At 52.3% G+C, this 17,269-nt stretch overlaps 1 protein-coding gene across 1 annotated transcript in view; it reads right to left on the bottom strand.

Moving 5' to 3' along the window:
- Positions 1-16,650, bottom strand: part of LOC135571262 (unconventional myosin-XV-like) — a 22,913-nt gene extending 6,263 nt beyond the window's left edge. The window contains exons 1-4 of the mRNA XM_065017044.1: positions 16,501-16,650; positions 13,926-14,044; positions 12,873-13,014; positions 5,954-6,065 (exon numbers count right to left, since the gene is read on the bottom strand). Of these exons, the coding sequence (XP_064873116.1) occupies positions 5,954-6,065; positions 12,873-13,014; positions 13,926-14,044; positions 16,501-16,551 (424 nt within the window). The 5' untranslated portion in view covers positions 16,552-16,650. The remainder of the gene's footprint in view (positions 1-5,953; positions 6,066-12,872; positions 13,015-13,925; positions 14,045-16,500) is intronic.
- Positions 16,651-17,269: the final 619 nt, after the last annotated feature.

Below are 17,269 nucleotides of genomic sequence, written 5' to 3'. Positions count from 1 at the left end.
GGGGGAGTTAGAGGTACCCAGTATCACGGCTCCAGACCACCACCAGGGGGAGTTAGAGGTACCCAGTGTCACGGCTCCAGACCACCACCAGGGGGACCTAGAGGTACCCAGTATCACGGCTCCAGACCACCACCAGGGGGAGGTAGAGGTACCCAGCACCACGGCTTCATTACTCCAGACCACCACCAGGGGAGGTAGAGGTACCCAGTGTCACGGCTCCAGACCACCACCAGGGGGAGGTAGAGGTACCCAGCACCACGGCTTCATTACTCCAGACCACCACCAGGGGGAGTTAGAGGTACCCAGTGTCACGGCTCCAGACCACCACCAGGGGGACCTAGAGGTACCCAGTATCACGGCTCCAGACCACCACCAGGGGGAGTTAGAGGTACCCAGTGTCACGGCTCCAGACCACCACCAGGGGGAGTTAGAGGTACCCAGTGTCACGGCTCCAGACCACCACCAGGGGAGTTAGAGGTACCCAGTGTCACGGCTCCAGACCACCACCAGGGGAGTTAGAGGTACCCAGTGTCACGGCTCCAGACCACCACCAGGGGGAGGTAGAGGTACCCAGTGTCACGGCTCCAGACCACCACCAGGGGAGTTAGAGGTACCCAGTGTCACGGCTCCAGACCACCACCAGGGGAGGTAGAGGTACCCAGTGTCACGGCTCCAGACCACCACCAGGGGAGTTAGAGGTACCCAGTGTCACGGCTCCAGACCACCACCAGGGGACCTAGAGGTACCCAGTGTCACGGCTCCAGACCACCACCAGGGGAGGTAGAGGTACCCAGCACCACGGCTTCATTACTCCAGACCACCACCAGGGGAGGTAGAGGTACCCAGTGTCACGGCTCCAGACCACCACCAGGGGGAGGTAGAGGTACCCAGCACCACGGCTTCATTACTCCAGACCACCACCAGGGGGAGTTAGAGGTACCCAGTGTCACGGCTCCAGACCACCACCAGGGGGACCTAGAGGTACCCAGTATCACGGCTCCAGACCACCACCAGGGGGAGATAGAGGTACCCAGTGTCACGGCTCCAGACCACCACCAGGGGGAGGTAGAGGTACCCAGCACCACGGCTTCATTACTCCAGACCACCACCAGGGGGAGTTAGAGGTACCCAGTGTCACGGCTCCAGACCACCACCAGGGGGACCTAGAGGTACCCAGTGTCACGGCTCCAGACCACCACCAGGGGGAGGTAGAGGTACCCAGCACCACGGCTTCATTACTCCAGACCACCACCAGGGGAGGTAGAGGTACCCAGTGTCACGGCTCCAGACCACCACCAGGGGGAGGTAGAGGTACCCAGCACCACGGCTTCATTACTCCAGACCACCACCAGGGGGAGTTAGAGGTACCCAGTGTCACGGCTCCAGACCACCACCAGGGGGACCTAGAGGTACCCAGTATCACGGCTCCAGACCACCACCAGGGGGAGATAGAGGTACCCAGTGTCACGGCTCCAGACCACCACCAGGGGGAGTTAGAGGTACCCAGTGTCACGGCTCCAGACCACCACCAGGGGGAGTTAGAGGTACCCAGTGTCACGGCTCCAGACCACCACCAGGGGGAGTTAGAGGTACCCAGTGTCACGGCTCCAGACCACCACCAGGGGGAGGTAGAGGTACCCAGTGTCACGGCTCCAGACCACCACCAGGGGGAGTTAGAGGTACCCAGTGTCACGGCTCCAGACCACCACCAGGGGGAGGTAGAGGTACCCAGTGTCACGGCTCCAGACCACCACCAGGGGGAGTTAGAGGTACCCAGTGTCACGGCTCCAGACCACCACCAGGGGGAGGTAGAGGTACCCAGTGTCACGGCTTCATTACTCCAGACCACCACCAGGGGGACTTAGAGGTACCCAGTGTCACGGCTCCAGACCACCACCAGGGGGAGGTAGAGGTACCCAGTGTCACTGCTCCAGACCACCACCAGGGGGAGTTAGAGGTACCCAGTGTCACTGCTCCAGACCACCACCAGGGGGAGGTAGAGGTACCCAGTGTCACTGCTCCAGACCACCACCAGGGGGAGTTAGAGGTACCCAGTGTCACTGCTCCAGACCACCACCAGGGGGAGGTAGAGGTACCCAGTGTCACGGCTTCATTGCTCCAGACCACCACAAGGGGGCGTTAGAGCACTGTGTGTCCATGGTATCACATCTGGACAAGTAAACCAAATAATTTCCTGTTTCCTTTCCTAGGATGTCGGGGCTTGGCCAGACAGTGGCTATGTTTCCATGAACTTGTCCAGTGAATTTAAGTCAACATTTAGAAAGTTCGCATAGAAAATATACTGAATAAAAATATGAAATATACTGAATAAAAATATGAAATATACTGAATAAAAATATGAAATATACTGAATAAAAATATGAAATATACTGAATAAAAATATGAAATATACTGAATAAAAATATGAAATATACTGAATAAAAATATGAAACGCAACATGCAGTGTTGGTCCTGTGTTTCATCAGCTGAAATAAAATATCCCAGAAATGTTCCAAACTCACAAAAAGTTTATTTCTCTCAAATTTTGCCACAGATGTCTCAAGTTTTGAGGGAGCGTGCAATTGGCTGACTGCAGGAATGTCCACCAGATCTGTTGCCAGAGACGTGTCCATAAAGCACTAGACAGTCCCAACAACAGCCCAGTCTGAATCCAGACTTTAGCTCAGTGGGACTAGACAGTCCCAACAACAGCCCAGTCTGAATCCAGACTTTAGCTCAGTGGGACTAGACAGTCCCAACAACAGCCCAGTCTGAATCCAGACTTTAGCTCAGTGGGACTAGACAGTCCCAACAACAGCCCAGTCTGAATCCAGACTTTAGCTCAGTGGGACTAGACAGTCCCAACAACAGCCCAGTCTGAATCCAGACTTTAGCTCAGTGGGACTAGACAGTCCCAACAACAGCCAGTCTGAATCCAGACTTTAGCTCAGTGGGACTAGACAGTCCCAACAACAGCCCAGTCTGAATCCAGACTTTAGCTCAGTGGGACTAGACAGTCCCAACAACAGCCCAGTCTGAATCCAGTCTTTAGCTCAGTGGGACTAGACAGTCCCAACAACAGCCCAGTCTGAATCCAGACTTTAGCTCAGTGGGACTAGACAGTCCCAACAACAGCCCAGTCTGAACAGGGCTCCGGGCAGCCGAGCGGAAATGGAGGAAAACTCGCCTCCCTGCGGACCTGGCATCCTTTCACTCCCTCCTCTCTACATTTTCCTCTTCTGTCTCTGCTGCTAAAGCCACTTTCTACCACTCCAAATTCCAAGCATCTGCCTCTAACCCTAGGAAGCTCTTTGCCACCTTCTCCTCCCTCCTGAATCCTCCTCCCTCTCTGCAAATGACTTCGTCAACCATTTTGAAAAGAAGGTCGACGACATCCGATCCTCGTTTGCTAAGTCAAACGACACCGCTGGTTCTGCTCACACTGCCCTACCCTGTGCTCTGACCTCTTTCTCCCCTCTCTCTCCAGATGAAATCTCGCGTCTTGTGATGGCCGGCCGCCCAACAACCTGCCCGCTTGACCCTATCCCCTCCTCTCTTCTCCAGACCATTTCCGGAGACCTTCTCCCTTACCTCACCTCGCTCATCAACTCATCCCTGACCGCTGGCTACGTCCCTTCCGTCTTCAAGAGAGCGAGAGTTGCACCCCTTCTGAAAAAACCTACACTCGATCCCTCCGATGTCAACAACTACAGACCAGTATCCCTTCTTTCTTTTCTCTCCAAAACTCTTGAACGTGCCGTCCTTGGCCAGCTCTCCCGCTATCTCTCTCAGAATGACCTTCTTGATCCAAATCAGTCAGGTTTCAAGACTAGTCATTCAACTGAGACTGCTCTTCTCTGTATCACGGAGGCGCTCCGCACTGCTAAAGCTAACTCTCTCTCCTCTGCTCTCATCCTTCTAGACCTATCGGCTGCCTTCGATACTGTGAACCATCAGATCCTCCTCTCCACCCTCTCCGAGTTTGGCATCTCCGGCGCGGCCCATGCTTGGATTGCGTCCTACCTGACAGGTCGCTCCTACCAGGTGGCGTGGCGAGAATCTGTCTCCTCACCACGTGCTCTCACCACTGGTGTCCCCCAGGGCTCTGTTCTAGGCCCTCTCCTATTCTCGCTATACACCAAGTCACTTGGCTCTGTCATAACCTCACATGGTCTCTCCTATCATTGCTATGCAGACGACACACAATTAATCTTCTCCTTTCCCCCTTCTGATGACCAGGTGGCGAATCGCATCTCTGCATGTCTGGCAGACATATCAGTGTGGATGACGGATCACCACCTCAAGCTGAACCTCGGCAAGACGGAGCTGCTCTTCCTCCCGGGGAAGGACTGCCCGTTCCATGATCTCGCCATCACGGTTGACAACTCCATCGTGTCCTCCTCCCAGAGCGCTAAGAACCTTGGCGTGATCCTGGACAACACCCTGTCGTTCTCAACTAACATCAAGGCGGTGGCCCGTTCCTGTAGGTTCATGCTCTACAACATCCGCAGAGTACGACCCTGCCTCACACAGGAAGCGGCGCAGGTCCTAATCCAGGCACTTGTCATCTCCCGTCTGGATTACTGCAACTCGCTGTTGGCTGGGCTCCCTGCCTGTGCCATTAAACCCCTACAACTCATCCAGAACGCCGCAGCCCGTCTGGTGTTCAACCTTCCCAAGTTCTCTCACGTCACCCCGCTCCTCCGCTCTCTCCACTGGCTTCCAGTTGAAGCTCGCATCCGCTACAAGACCATGGTGCTTGCCTACGGAGCTGTGAGGGGAACGGCACCTCAGTACCTCCAGGCTCTGATCAGGCCCTACACCCAAACAAGGGCACTGCGTTCATCCACCTCGGGCCTGCTCGCCTCCCTACCACTGAGGAAGTACAGTTCCCGCTCAGCCCAGTCAAAACTGTTCGCTGCTCTGGCCCCCCAATGGTGGAACAAACTCCCTCACGACGCCAGGACAGCGGAGTCAATCACCACCTTCCGGAGACACCTGAAACCCCACCTCTTTAAGGAATACCTAGGATAGGATAAAGTAATCCTTCTCACCCCCCTTAAAAGATTTAGATGCACTATTGTAAAGTGGCTGTTCCACTGGATGTCTTAAGGTGAACGCACCAATTTGTAAGTCGCTCTGGATAAGAGCGTCTGCTAAATGACTTAAATGTAAATGTTAAATGAATCCAGACTTTAGCTCAGTGGGACTAGACAGTCCCAACAACAGCCCAGTCTGAATCCAGACTTTAGCTCAGTGGGACTAGACAGTCCCAACAACAGCCCAGTCTGAATCCAGACTTTAGCTCAGTGGGACTAGACAGTCCCAACAACAGCCCAGTCTGAATCCAGACTTTAGCTCAGTGGGACTAGACAGTCCCAACAACAGCCCAGTCTGAATCCAGACTTTAGCTCAGTGGGACGAGACAGTCCCAACAACAGCCCAGGCTGAATCCAGACTTTAGCTCAGTGGGACTAGACAGTCCCAACAACAGCCCAGTCTGAATCCAGTCTTTAGCTCAGTGGGACTTGACAGTCCCAACAACAGCCCAGTCAGAATCCTAGTTGTTTCCTCACACAGCAACCAGAACACAACCAAACAGGACGGGGTGTTAGTCACATGCAGGTCAACCACACACACACAGGCCCCACCCACACACAGGCCCCACCCACACACAGCCCCACCCACACACAGGCCCCACCCACACACAGGCCCCACCCACACACAGGCCCCACCCACACACAGCCCCACCCACACACAGGCCCCACCCACACACAGGCCCCACCCACCAAACTCAGGAGTATCTCTCTTTAGTTCCTCCAGCAACATGACCTTCTTCCTGACGATGCAGCCGTAGCATCGGCCTACACCACACAATACAATGAGCAACACAGCTAACACAATGGGGACGTGTGTGTGTGTGTGTGTGTCTGTGTGTGTGTGTGTGTCTCACCCTCCTCCAGCCCCTCCACGCTGTGTAGTCTGATGATGTCTCCCTTGTGGAAGCTGAGCAGAGTTCTGTCCTCTGTGATGTAGTTCCTCACTGCGACCACATACTCAGAGTCCTGGGGAAAAAACATCCCATTTGTCCAAATCAATCTGGACGCAGAAAAAGGTTGATAATGTGTCCATCCTTTCTATCAGGTTGTAGAGTGACTAACCTGTCTCACCCTCTAACCTGTCTAACCTGTCTCACCCTCTAACCTGTCTAACCTGTCTCACCCTCTAACCGGTCTCACCCTCTAACCTGTCTCACCCTCTAACCTGTCTAACCTGTCTCACCCTCTAACCTGTCTCACCCTCTAACCTGTCTAACCTGTCTCACCCTCTAACCTGTCTCATCCTCTAACCTGTCTAACCTGTCTCACCCTCTAACCTGTCTAACCTGTCTCACCCTCTAACCTGTCTAACCTGTCTCACCCTCTAACCTGTCTCACCCTCTAACCTGTCTAACCTGTCTCACCCTCTAACCTGTCTAACCTGTCTCACCCTCTAACCTGTCTCACCCTCTAACCTGTCTAACCTGTCTCACCCTCTAACCTGTCTCATCCTCTAACCTGTCTAACCTGTCTCACCCTCTAACCTGTCTAACCTGTCTCACCCTCTAACCTGTCTCAACCTGTCTAACCTGTCTCACCCTCTAACCTGTCTAACCTGTCTCACCCTCTAACCTGTCTAACCTGTCTCACCCTCTAACCTGTCTAACCTGTCTCACCCTCTAACCTGTCTAACCTGTCTCACCCTCTAACCGGTCTCACCCTCTAACCTGTCTCACCCTCTAACCTGTCTAACCTGTCTCACCCTCTAACCTGTCTCACCCTCTAACCTGTCTAACCTGTCTCACCCTCTAACCTGTCTCATCCTCTAACCTGTCTAACCTGTCTCACCCTCTAACCTGTCTAACCTGTCTCACCCTCTAACCTGTCTCACCCTCTAACCTGTCTAACCTGTCTCACCCTCTAACCTGTCTAACCTGTCTCACCCTCTAACCTGTCTCACCCTCTAACCCGTCTAACCTGTCTCACCCTCTAACCTGTCTCATCCTCTAACCTGTCTAACCTGTCTCACCCTCTAACCTGTCTAACCTGTCTCACCCTCTAACCTGTCTCACCCTCTAACCTGTCTAACCTGTCTCACCCTCTAACCTGTCTAACCTTTCTCACCCTCTAACCTGTCTCACCCTCTAACCTGTCTAACCTGTCTCACCCTCTAACCTGTCTAACCTGTCTCACCCTCTAACCTGTCTAACCTGTCTCACCCTCTAACCTGTCTCACCCTCTAACCTGTCTAACCTGTCTCACCCTCTAACCTGTCTCATCCTCTAACCTGTCTAACCTGTCTCACCCTCTAACCTGTCTAACCTGTCTCACCCTCTAACCTGTCAAACCTGTCTCACCCTCTAACCTGTCTCACCCTCTAACCTGTCTAACCTGTCTCACCCTCTAACCTGTCTAACCTTTCTCACCCTCTAACCTGTCTCACCCTCTAACCTGTCTCACCCTCTAACCTGTCTAACCTGTCTCACCCTCTAACCTGTCTCATCCTCTAACCTGTCTAACCTGTCTCACCCTCTAACCTGTCTAACCTGTCTCACCCTCTAACCTGTCAAACCTGTCTCACCCTCTAACCTGTCTCACCCTCTAACCTGTCTAACCTGTCTCACCCTCTAACCTGTCTAACCTTTCTCACCCTCTAACCTGTCTCACCCTCTAACCTGTCTAACCTGTCTCACCCTCTAACCTGTCTCATCCTCTAACCTGTCTAACCTGTCTCACCCTCTAACCTGTCTAACCTGTCTCACCCTCTAACCTGTCTCACCCTCTAACCTGTCTAACTTGTCTCACCCTCTAACCAGAAAACGGTTGATAATGTGTCCATCCTCTCTATCAGGTTGTAGAGTGAAGCCTGGAGTCCTGTTGTCTAACCTGTCTCACCCTCTAACCTGTTTCACCTGTCTAACCCTCCAACCTGTCTAACCCTCTAACCGGTCTCACCCTCTAACCTGTCTAACCTGTCTCACCCTCTAACCTGTCTAACCTGTCTCACCCTCTAACCTGTCTAACCTGTCTCACCCTCTAACCTGTCTCACCCTCTAACCTGTCTAACCTGTCTCACCCTTTAACCTGTCTCATCCTCTAACCTGTCTAACCTGTCTCACCCTCTAACCTGTCTAACCTGTCTCACCCTCTAACCTGTCTAACCTGTCTCACCCTCTAACCTGTCTCACCCTCTAACCTGTCTAACCTGTCTCACCCTCTAACCTGTCTAACCTGTCTCACCCTCTAACCTGTCTCACCCTCTAACCTGTCTAACCTGTCTCACCCTCTAACCTGTCTCACCCTCTAACCTGTCTAACCTGTCTCACCCTCTAACCAGAAAAAGGTTGATAATGTGTCCATCCTCTCTATCAGGTTGTAGAGTGACTAACCTGTCTCACCCTCTAACCTGTCTCACCCTCTAACCTGTCTAACCTGTCTCACCCTCTAACCAGAAAAAGGGTTGATAATGTGTCCATCCTCTCTATCAGGTTGTAGAGTGAAGCCTGGAGTCTGTTTCACCCTCTAACCTGTCTCACCCTCTAACCTGTCTCACCCTCTAACCTGTCTAACCTGTCTCACCCTCTAACCTGTCTCACCCTCTAACCTGTCTAACCTGTTTCACCCTCTAACCTGTCTAACCTGTCTCACCCTCTAACCTGTCTCACCCTCTAACCTGTCTAACCTGTTTCACCCTCTAACCTGTCTAACCTGTCTCACCCTCTAACCTGTCTCACCCTCTAACCTGTCTCACCCTCTAACCTGTCTAACCTGTCTCACCCTCTAACCTGTCTAACCTGTCTCACCCTCTAACCGGTCTCACCCTCTAACCTGTCTCACCCTCTAACCTGTCTAACCTGTCTCACCCTCTAACCTGTCTCACCCTCTAACCTGTCTAACCTGTCTCACCCTCTAACCTGTCTCATCCTCTAACCTGTCTAACCTGTCTCACCCTCTAACCTGTCTAACCTGTCTCACCCTCTAACCTGTCTAACCTGTCTCACCCTCTAACCTGTCTCACCCTCTAACCTGTCTAACCTGTCTCACCCTCTAACCTGTCTAACCTGTCTCACCCTCTAACCTGTCTCACCCTCTAACCTGTCTAACCTGTCTCACCCTCTAACCTGTCTCATCCTCTAACCTGTCTAACCTGTCTCACCCTCTAACCTGTCTAACCTGTCTCACCCTCTAACCTGTCTCACCCTCTAACCTGTCTAACCTGTCTCACCCTCTAACCTGTCTAACCTGTCTCACCCTCTAAACTGTCTAACCTGTCTCACCCTCTAACCTGTCTAACCTGTCTCACCCTCTAACCTGTCTAACCTGTCTCACCCTCTAACCGGTCTCACCCTCTAACCTGTCTCACCCTCTAACCTGTCTAACCTGTCTCACCCTCTAACCTGTCTCACCCTCTAACCTGTCTAACCTGTCTCACCCTCTAACCTGTCTCATCCTCTAACCTGTCTAACCTGTCTCACCCTCTAACCTGTCTAACCTGTCTCACCCTCTAACCTGTCTAACCTGTCTCACCCTCTAACCTGTCTCACCCTCTAACCTGTCTAACTTGTCTCACCCTCTAACCTGTCTCATCCTCTAACCTGTCTAACCTGTCTCACCCTCTAACCTGTCTAACCTGTCTCACCCTCTAACCTGTCTAACCTTTCTCACCCTCTAACCTGTCTCACCCTCTAACCTGTCTAACCTGTCTCACCCTCTAACCTGTCTAACCTGTCTCACCCTCTAACCTGTCTAACCTGTCTCACCCTCTAACCTGTCTCACCTCTAACCTGTCTAACCTGTCTCACCCTCTAACCTGTCTCATCCTCTAACCTGTCTAACCTGTCTCACCCTCTAACCTGTCTAACCTGTCTCACCCTCTAACCTGTCAAACCTGTCTCACCCTCTAACCTGTCTCACCCTCTAACCTGTCTAACCTGTCTCACCCTCTAACCTGTCTAACCTTTCTCACCCTCTAACCTGTCTCACCCTCTAACCTGTCTCACCCTCTAACCTGTCTAACCTGTCTCACCCTCTAACCTGTCTCATCCTCTAACCTGTCTAACCTGTCTCACCCTCTAACCTGTCTAACCTGTCTCACCCTCTAACCTGTCAAACCTGTCTCACCCTCTAACCTGTCTCACCCTCTAACCTGTCTAACCTGTCTCACCCTCTAACCTGTCTAACCTTTCTCACCCTCTAACCTGTCTCACCCTCTAACCTGTCTAACCTGTCTCACCCTCTAACCTGTCTCATCCTGTCTAACCTGTCTAACCTGTCTCACCCTCTAACCTGTCTAACCTGTCTCACCCTCTAACCTGTCTCACCCTCTAACCTGTCTAACTTGTCTCACCCTCTAACCAGAAAAAGGTTGATAATGTGTCCATCCTCTCTATCAGGTTGTAGAGTGAAGCCTGGAGTCCTGTTGTCTAACCTGTCTCACCCTCTAACCTGTTTCACCTGTCTAACCCTCCAACCTGTCTAACCCTCTAACCGGTCTCACCCTCTAACCTGTCTAACCTGTCTCACCCTCTAACCTGTCTAACCTGTCTCACCCTCTAACCTGTCTCACCCTCTAACCTGTCTAACCTGTCTCACCCTCTAACCTGTCTCATCCTCTAACCTGTCTAACCTGTCTCACCCTCTAACCTGTCTCACCCTCTAACCTGTCTAACCTGTCTCACCCTCTAACCTGTCTAACCTTTCTCACCCTCTAACCTGTCTCACCCTCTAACCTGTCTAACCTGTCTCACCCTCTAACCTGTCTCATCCTCTAACCTGTCTAACCTGTCTCACCCTCTAACCTGTCTAACCTGTCTCACCCTCTAACCTGTCTCACCCTCTAACCTGTCTAACTTGTCTCACCCTCTAACCAGAAAAAGGTTGATAATGTGTCCATCCTCTCTATCAGGTTGTAGAGTGAAGCCTGGAGTCCTGTTGTCTAACCTGTCTCACCCTCTAACCTGTTTCACCTGTCTAACCCTCCAACCTGTCTAACCCTCTAACCGGTCTCACCCTCTAACCTGTCTAACCTGTCTCACCCTCTAACCTGTCTAACCTGTCTCACCCTCTAACCTGTCTCACCCTCTAACCTGTCTAACCTGTCTCACCCTCTAACCTGTCTCATCCTCTAACCTGTCTAACCTGTCTCACCCTCTAACCTGTCTAACCTGTCTCACCCTCTAACCTGTCTAACCTGTCTCACCCTCTAACCTGTCTCACCCTCTAACCTGTCTAACCTGTCTCACCCTCTAACCTGTCTCATCCTCTAACCTGTCTAACCTGTCTCACCCTCTAACCTGTCTAACCTGTCTCACCCTCTAACCTGTCTCACCCTCTAACCTGTCTAACCTGTCTCACCCTCTAACCAGAAAAAGGTTGATAATGTGTCCATCCTCTCTATCAGGTTGTAGAGTGACTAACCTGTCTCACCCTCTAACCTGTCTCACCCTCTAACCTGTCTAACCTGTCTCACCCTCTAACCAGAAAAAGGGTGATAATGTGTCCATCCTCTCTATCAGGTTGTAGAGTGAAGCCTGGAGTCCTGTTGAATGAACAGAATCACTTTCCTACCTGTCTCACCCTCTAACCTGTTTCACCTGTCTCACCCTCTAACCTGTCTAACCTGTCTCACCCTCTAACCAGAAAAAGGGTTGATAATGTGTCCATCCTCTCTATCAGGTTGTAGAGTGAAGCCTGGAGTCTGTTTCACCCTCTAACCTGTCTCACCCTCTAACCTGTCTCACCCTCTAACCTGTCTAACCTGTCTCACCCTCTAACCTGTCTCACCCTCTAACCTGTCTAACCTGTCTCACCCTCTAACCTGTCTAACCTGTCTCACCCTCTAACCTGTCTCACCCTCTAACCTGTCTAACCTGTTTCACCCTCTAACCTGTCTAACCTGTCTCACCCTCTAACCTGTCTCACCCTCTAACCTGTCTAACCTGTTTCACCCTCTAACCTGTCTAACCTGTCTCACCCTCTAACCTGTCTCACCCTCTAACCTGTCTCACCCTCTAACCTGTCTAACCTGTCTCACCCTCTAACCTGTCTAACCTGTCTCACCCTCTAACCTGTCTCACCCTCTAACCTGTCTAACCCTCTAACCTGTCTAACCTGTCTCACCCTCTAACCTGTCTCACCCTCTAACCTGTCTAACCTGTCTCACCCTCTAAACTGTCTAACCTGTCTCACCCTCTAACCTGTCTAACCTGTCTCACCCTCTAACCTGTCTCACCCTCTAACCTGTCTCACCCTCTAACCTGTCTCACCCTCTAACCTGTCTAACCTGTCTCACCCTCTAACCAGAAAAAGGGTGATAATGTGTCCATCCTCTCTATCAGGTTGTAGAGTGAAGCCTGGAGTCTGTTTCACCCTCTAACCTGTCTCACCCTCTAACCTGTCTAACCTGTCTCACCCTCTAACCTGTCTCACCCTCTAACCTGTCTGACCTGTCTCACCCTCTAACCTGTCTAACCTGTCTCACCCTCTAACCTATCTAACCTTTCTCACCCTCTAACCTGTTTCACCTGTCTCACCCTCTAACCGGTTTCACCCTCTAATCTGTCTCACCCTCTAACCTGTTTCACCCTCTAACCTGTCTCACCCTCTAACCTGTCTCACCCTCTAACCGGTTTCACCCTCTAACCTGTCTCACCCTCTAACCTGTTTCACAAGTGTCTCACCCTCTAACCGGTTTCACCCTCTAACCTGTCTCACCCTCTAACCGGTTTCACCCTCTAACCTGTCTCACCCTCTAACCTATCTAACCTGTCTCACCCTCTAACCTGTCTCACCCTCTAACCTGTCTAACCTGTCTCACCCTCTAACCTGTCTCACCTTCTTCAGTTCTGTGATGAAGTAGTCCACCATGTGTTTAACCTGTGGAGCCTTGGCGGAGAACAGAATCAGCTTCTCGTTGGTCAGGTTAAACTCCAACATGTTCTTAGATGGAATGGACACAAACAGGATGTCCGCGTAACTATGGAAACAAAAACAGAAACAAACAGGATGTCCTCGTAACTACGGAAACAAAACCAGGATGTTCGAGTAACTATGGAAACAAAAACAGAAACAAACAAAAACTGGATGTTCGAGTAACTATGGAAACACACAGAAAACCAGAAACAAACAGATCTTTACCTTGTCAGCTTGGGGATTCGATCCAGCAACCTTTCGGGTTACTGGCCCAATACTCTAACCACTAGGCTACCTGCGGCCCCATGTGTATGTGTGTGTGTGTGTTCAGTTTGTTATATCTGGAGTACTTCTCCTGTCCTATTCGGTGTCCTGTGTGAATTGAAGTGTCTCTAATTATCTCTTTCTTTCTCTCTCTCGGAGGACCTGGGCCCTAGGACCATGTCCCAGGACTACCTGACATGATGACTCCTTGCTGTCCCCAGTCCACCTGGCCGTGCTGCTGCTCCAGTTTCAACTGTTCTGCCTTATTATTATTCGACCATGCTGGTCATTTATGAACATTTGAACATCTTGGCCATGTTCTGTTATAATCTCTACCCGGCACAGCCAGAAGAGGACTGGCCACCCCACATAGCCTGGTTCCTCTCTAGGTTTCTTCCTAGGTTTTGGCCTTTCTAGGGAGTTTTTCCTAGCCACCGTGCTTCTACACCTGCATTGCTTGCTGTTTGTGGTTTTAGGCTGGGTTTCTGTACAGCACTTTGAGATATCAGCTGATGTACGAAGGGCTATATAAATAAATACATTTGATTTGATTTTTGATTTCATTTGTGTGTGTGTGTGTTAATGTGTGTGTGTGTGTGTTAATGTGTGTGTGTGTTAATGTGTGTGTGTGTGTGTGTGTGTGTGTGTGTGTGTGTGTGTGTGTGTGTGTTATGTGTGTGTGTGTGTGTGTGTGTGTGTGTGTGTGTGTACCTGTAAGGGTGTAGCACTCTGAAGTAGTCTGGGACAACAGCGCTGCTTCTCACCATCTTCAGCAGCTTGATGCCTCGATGAGACACAGAGACCACCTGTACCCCAGTACCCACACTGCCCTGCAACACACACACACACACACACACACACACACACACACAGTTATGAGACCACCTGCACCCCAGTACCCACACTGCCCTGCAACACACACACTCTGTCAACATCAACAGGCTCACACACACACACACAGTTATGTAGCGTCCTCAACCCAACACCTAGCGACCGCAACCCAACACCTAGCGTCCTCAACCCAACACCTAGCGACCGCAACCCAACACCTAGCGTCCTCAACCCAACACCTAGCGACCTCAACCCAACACCTAGCGACCTCAACCCAACACCTAGCGACCTTAACCCAACACCTAGCGACCTCAACGCAACACCTAGCGACCTCAACGCAACACCTAGCGACCTCAACCCAACACCTAGCGACCTCAACCCAACACCTAGCGTCCTCAACCCAACACCTAACGACCTCACCCCAACACCTAGCGACCTCACCCCAACACCTAGCGACCTCACCCCAACAGCTAGCGACCTCAACCCATCACCTAGCGACCTCAACCCATCACCTAGCGACCTCAACCCAACACCTAGCGACCTTAACCCAACACCTAGCGACCTCAACCCAACACCTAGCGTCCTCAACCCAACACCTAGCGACCTCAACCTAAACACCTAGCGACCTCAACCCAACACCTAGCGACCTCAACCCAACACCTAGAGACCTCAACCCAACACCTAGCGACCTCAACCCAACACCTAGCGACCTCAACCCAACACCTAGCGTCCTCAACCCAACAACTAGCGACCTTAACCCAACACCTAGCGACCTCAACCCAACACCTAGTGACCTCAACCCAACACTTAGCGACCTCAACCTAGCGACCTCTACCCAACACCTAGCGACCTCTACCCAACACCTAGCGACCTCTACCCAACACCTAGCGACCTCTACCCAACACCTAGCGACCTCAACCCAACACCTAGCGACCTCAACCCAACTCCTAGCGACCTCAACCCAACTCCTAGCGACCTCAACCCAACTCCTAGCGACCTCAACCCAACTCCTAGCGACCTCAACCCAACGCCTAGCGACCTCAACCCAACTCCTAGCGACCTCAACCCAACTCCTAGCGACCTCAACCCAACGCCTAGCGACCTCAACCCAACGCCTAGCGACCTCAACCCAACGCCTAGCGACCTCTACCCAACACCTAGCGACCTCTACCCAACACCTAGCGACCTCTACCCAACACCTAGCGACCTCAACCCAACACGTAGCGACCTCAACCCAACTCCTAGCGACCTCAACCCAAACACCTAGCGACCTCAACCCAACACCTAGCGACCTCAACCCAACACCGAGCGACCTCAACCCAACACCTAGCGACCTCAACCCAACACCTAGCGATCTCAACCCAACACCTAGCGACCTCAACCCAACACCTAGCGATCTCAACCCAACACCTAGCGACCTCAACCCAACACCTAGCGACCTCAACCCAACACCTAGCGACCTCAACCCAACACCTAGCGACCTCAACCCAACACCTAGCTACCTCTACCCAACACCTAGCTACCTCTACCCAACACCTAGCGACCTCAACCCAACACCTAGCGACCTCACCCCAACACCTAGCGACCTCACCCCAACACCTAGCGACCTCACCCCAACACCTAGCGACCTCAACCCAACACCTAGCGACCTCTACCCAACACCTAGCGACCTCAACCCAACACCTAGCGACCTCTACCCAACACCTAGCGACCTCTACCCAACACCCTAGCGAACTCTACCCAACACCTAGCGACCTCTACCCAACACCTAGCGACCTCAACCCAACACCTAGCGACCTCAACCCAACACCTAGCGACCTCTACCCAACACCTAGCGACCTCTACCCAACACCTAGCGACCTCAACCCAACACTTAGCGACCTCTACCCAACACCTAGCGACCTCTCCCCCAACACCTAGCGACCTCTACCCAACACCTAGCGACCTCACCCCAACAGCTAGCGACCTCACCCAACAGCTAGCGACCTCAACCCAACACCTAGCGACCTCAACCCAACACCTAGCGACCTCAACCCAACACCTAGCGACCTCTACCCAACACCTAGCGACCTCTACCCAACACCTCGACCTCTACCCAACACCTAGCGACCTCAACCCAACACCTAGCGACCTCAACCCAACACCTAGCGACCTCAACCCAACGACCTCAACCCAACACCTAGCGACCTCTACCCAACACCTAGCGATCTCTACCCAACACCTAGCGAACTCTACCCAACACCTAGCGACCTCTACCCAACACCTAGCGACCTCAACCCAACACCTAGCGACCTCAACCCAACACCTAGCGACCTCTACCCAACACCTAGCGACCTCCAATGAGTAATGTGTTGTGTTGACAGTCGCTGGACCCGGGTAGGAGTCCTGGGTGGAGCTACCCCAGATATAGCTACGGTATATAGGCTCACACACACACAGAGACACACACACTCACCGAGGCAGGGAAGAGTCGTGAGAAATATATTTCCCAGGAGTCTCTGGCCATCGTCACGATCTTCTTCTTCACACTCTCATCCTGTGTGGCTCCATCCTGACCCACCTGGTGCTCCACTACACACACACAGTCACACACAGTCACACACAGTCACACACACACACACACACACACACACACACACACACACACACACACACACAGTCACACACAGTCACACACACACACACACACACAGTCACACACAGTCACACACAGTCACACACAGTCACACACACACACACACACACACAGTCACACACACACACACAGTCACACACAGTCACACACAGTCACACACACACACACACACACAGTCACACACACACACACAGTCACACACAGTCACACACACACAGTCACACACACACACACAGTCACACACACACACACACACAGTCACACACAGTCACACACACACACACAGTCACACACACAGTCACACACACACACACAGTCACACACACACACACAGTCACACACAGTCACACACAGTCACACACACACACACACACACACACACAGTCACACACAGTCACACACACACACACACACACAGTCACACGCAGTCACACACACACACACACACAGTTACACAGTCACACACAGTCACACACACACAGTCACACACACAGTCACACACACACACACAGTCACACACACAGTCACACGCACGCACGCACGCACGCAGGCAGGCAGGCAGGCAGGCGGCAGGCAGGCAGGCAGGCAG

The sequence above is a fragment of the Oncorhynchus nerka genome, unplaced genomic scaffold, assembly GCF_034236695.1.
Source record: "Oncorhynchus nerka isolate Pitt River unplaced genomic scaffold, Oner_Uvic_2.0 unplaced_scaffold_475, whole genome shotgun sequence".
In the NCBI taxonomy this organism is placed as follows: Eukaryota; Metazoa; Chordata; class Actinopteri; order Salmoniformes; family Salmonidae; genus Oncorhynchus; species Oncorhynchus nerka.
Note: the sequence above shows the minus strand (reverse complement) of the source record. Positions and strands in the feature narration are given on the sequence as shown.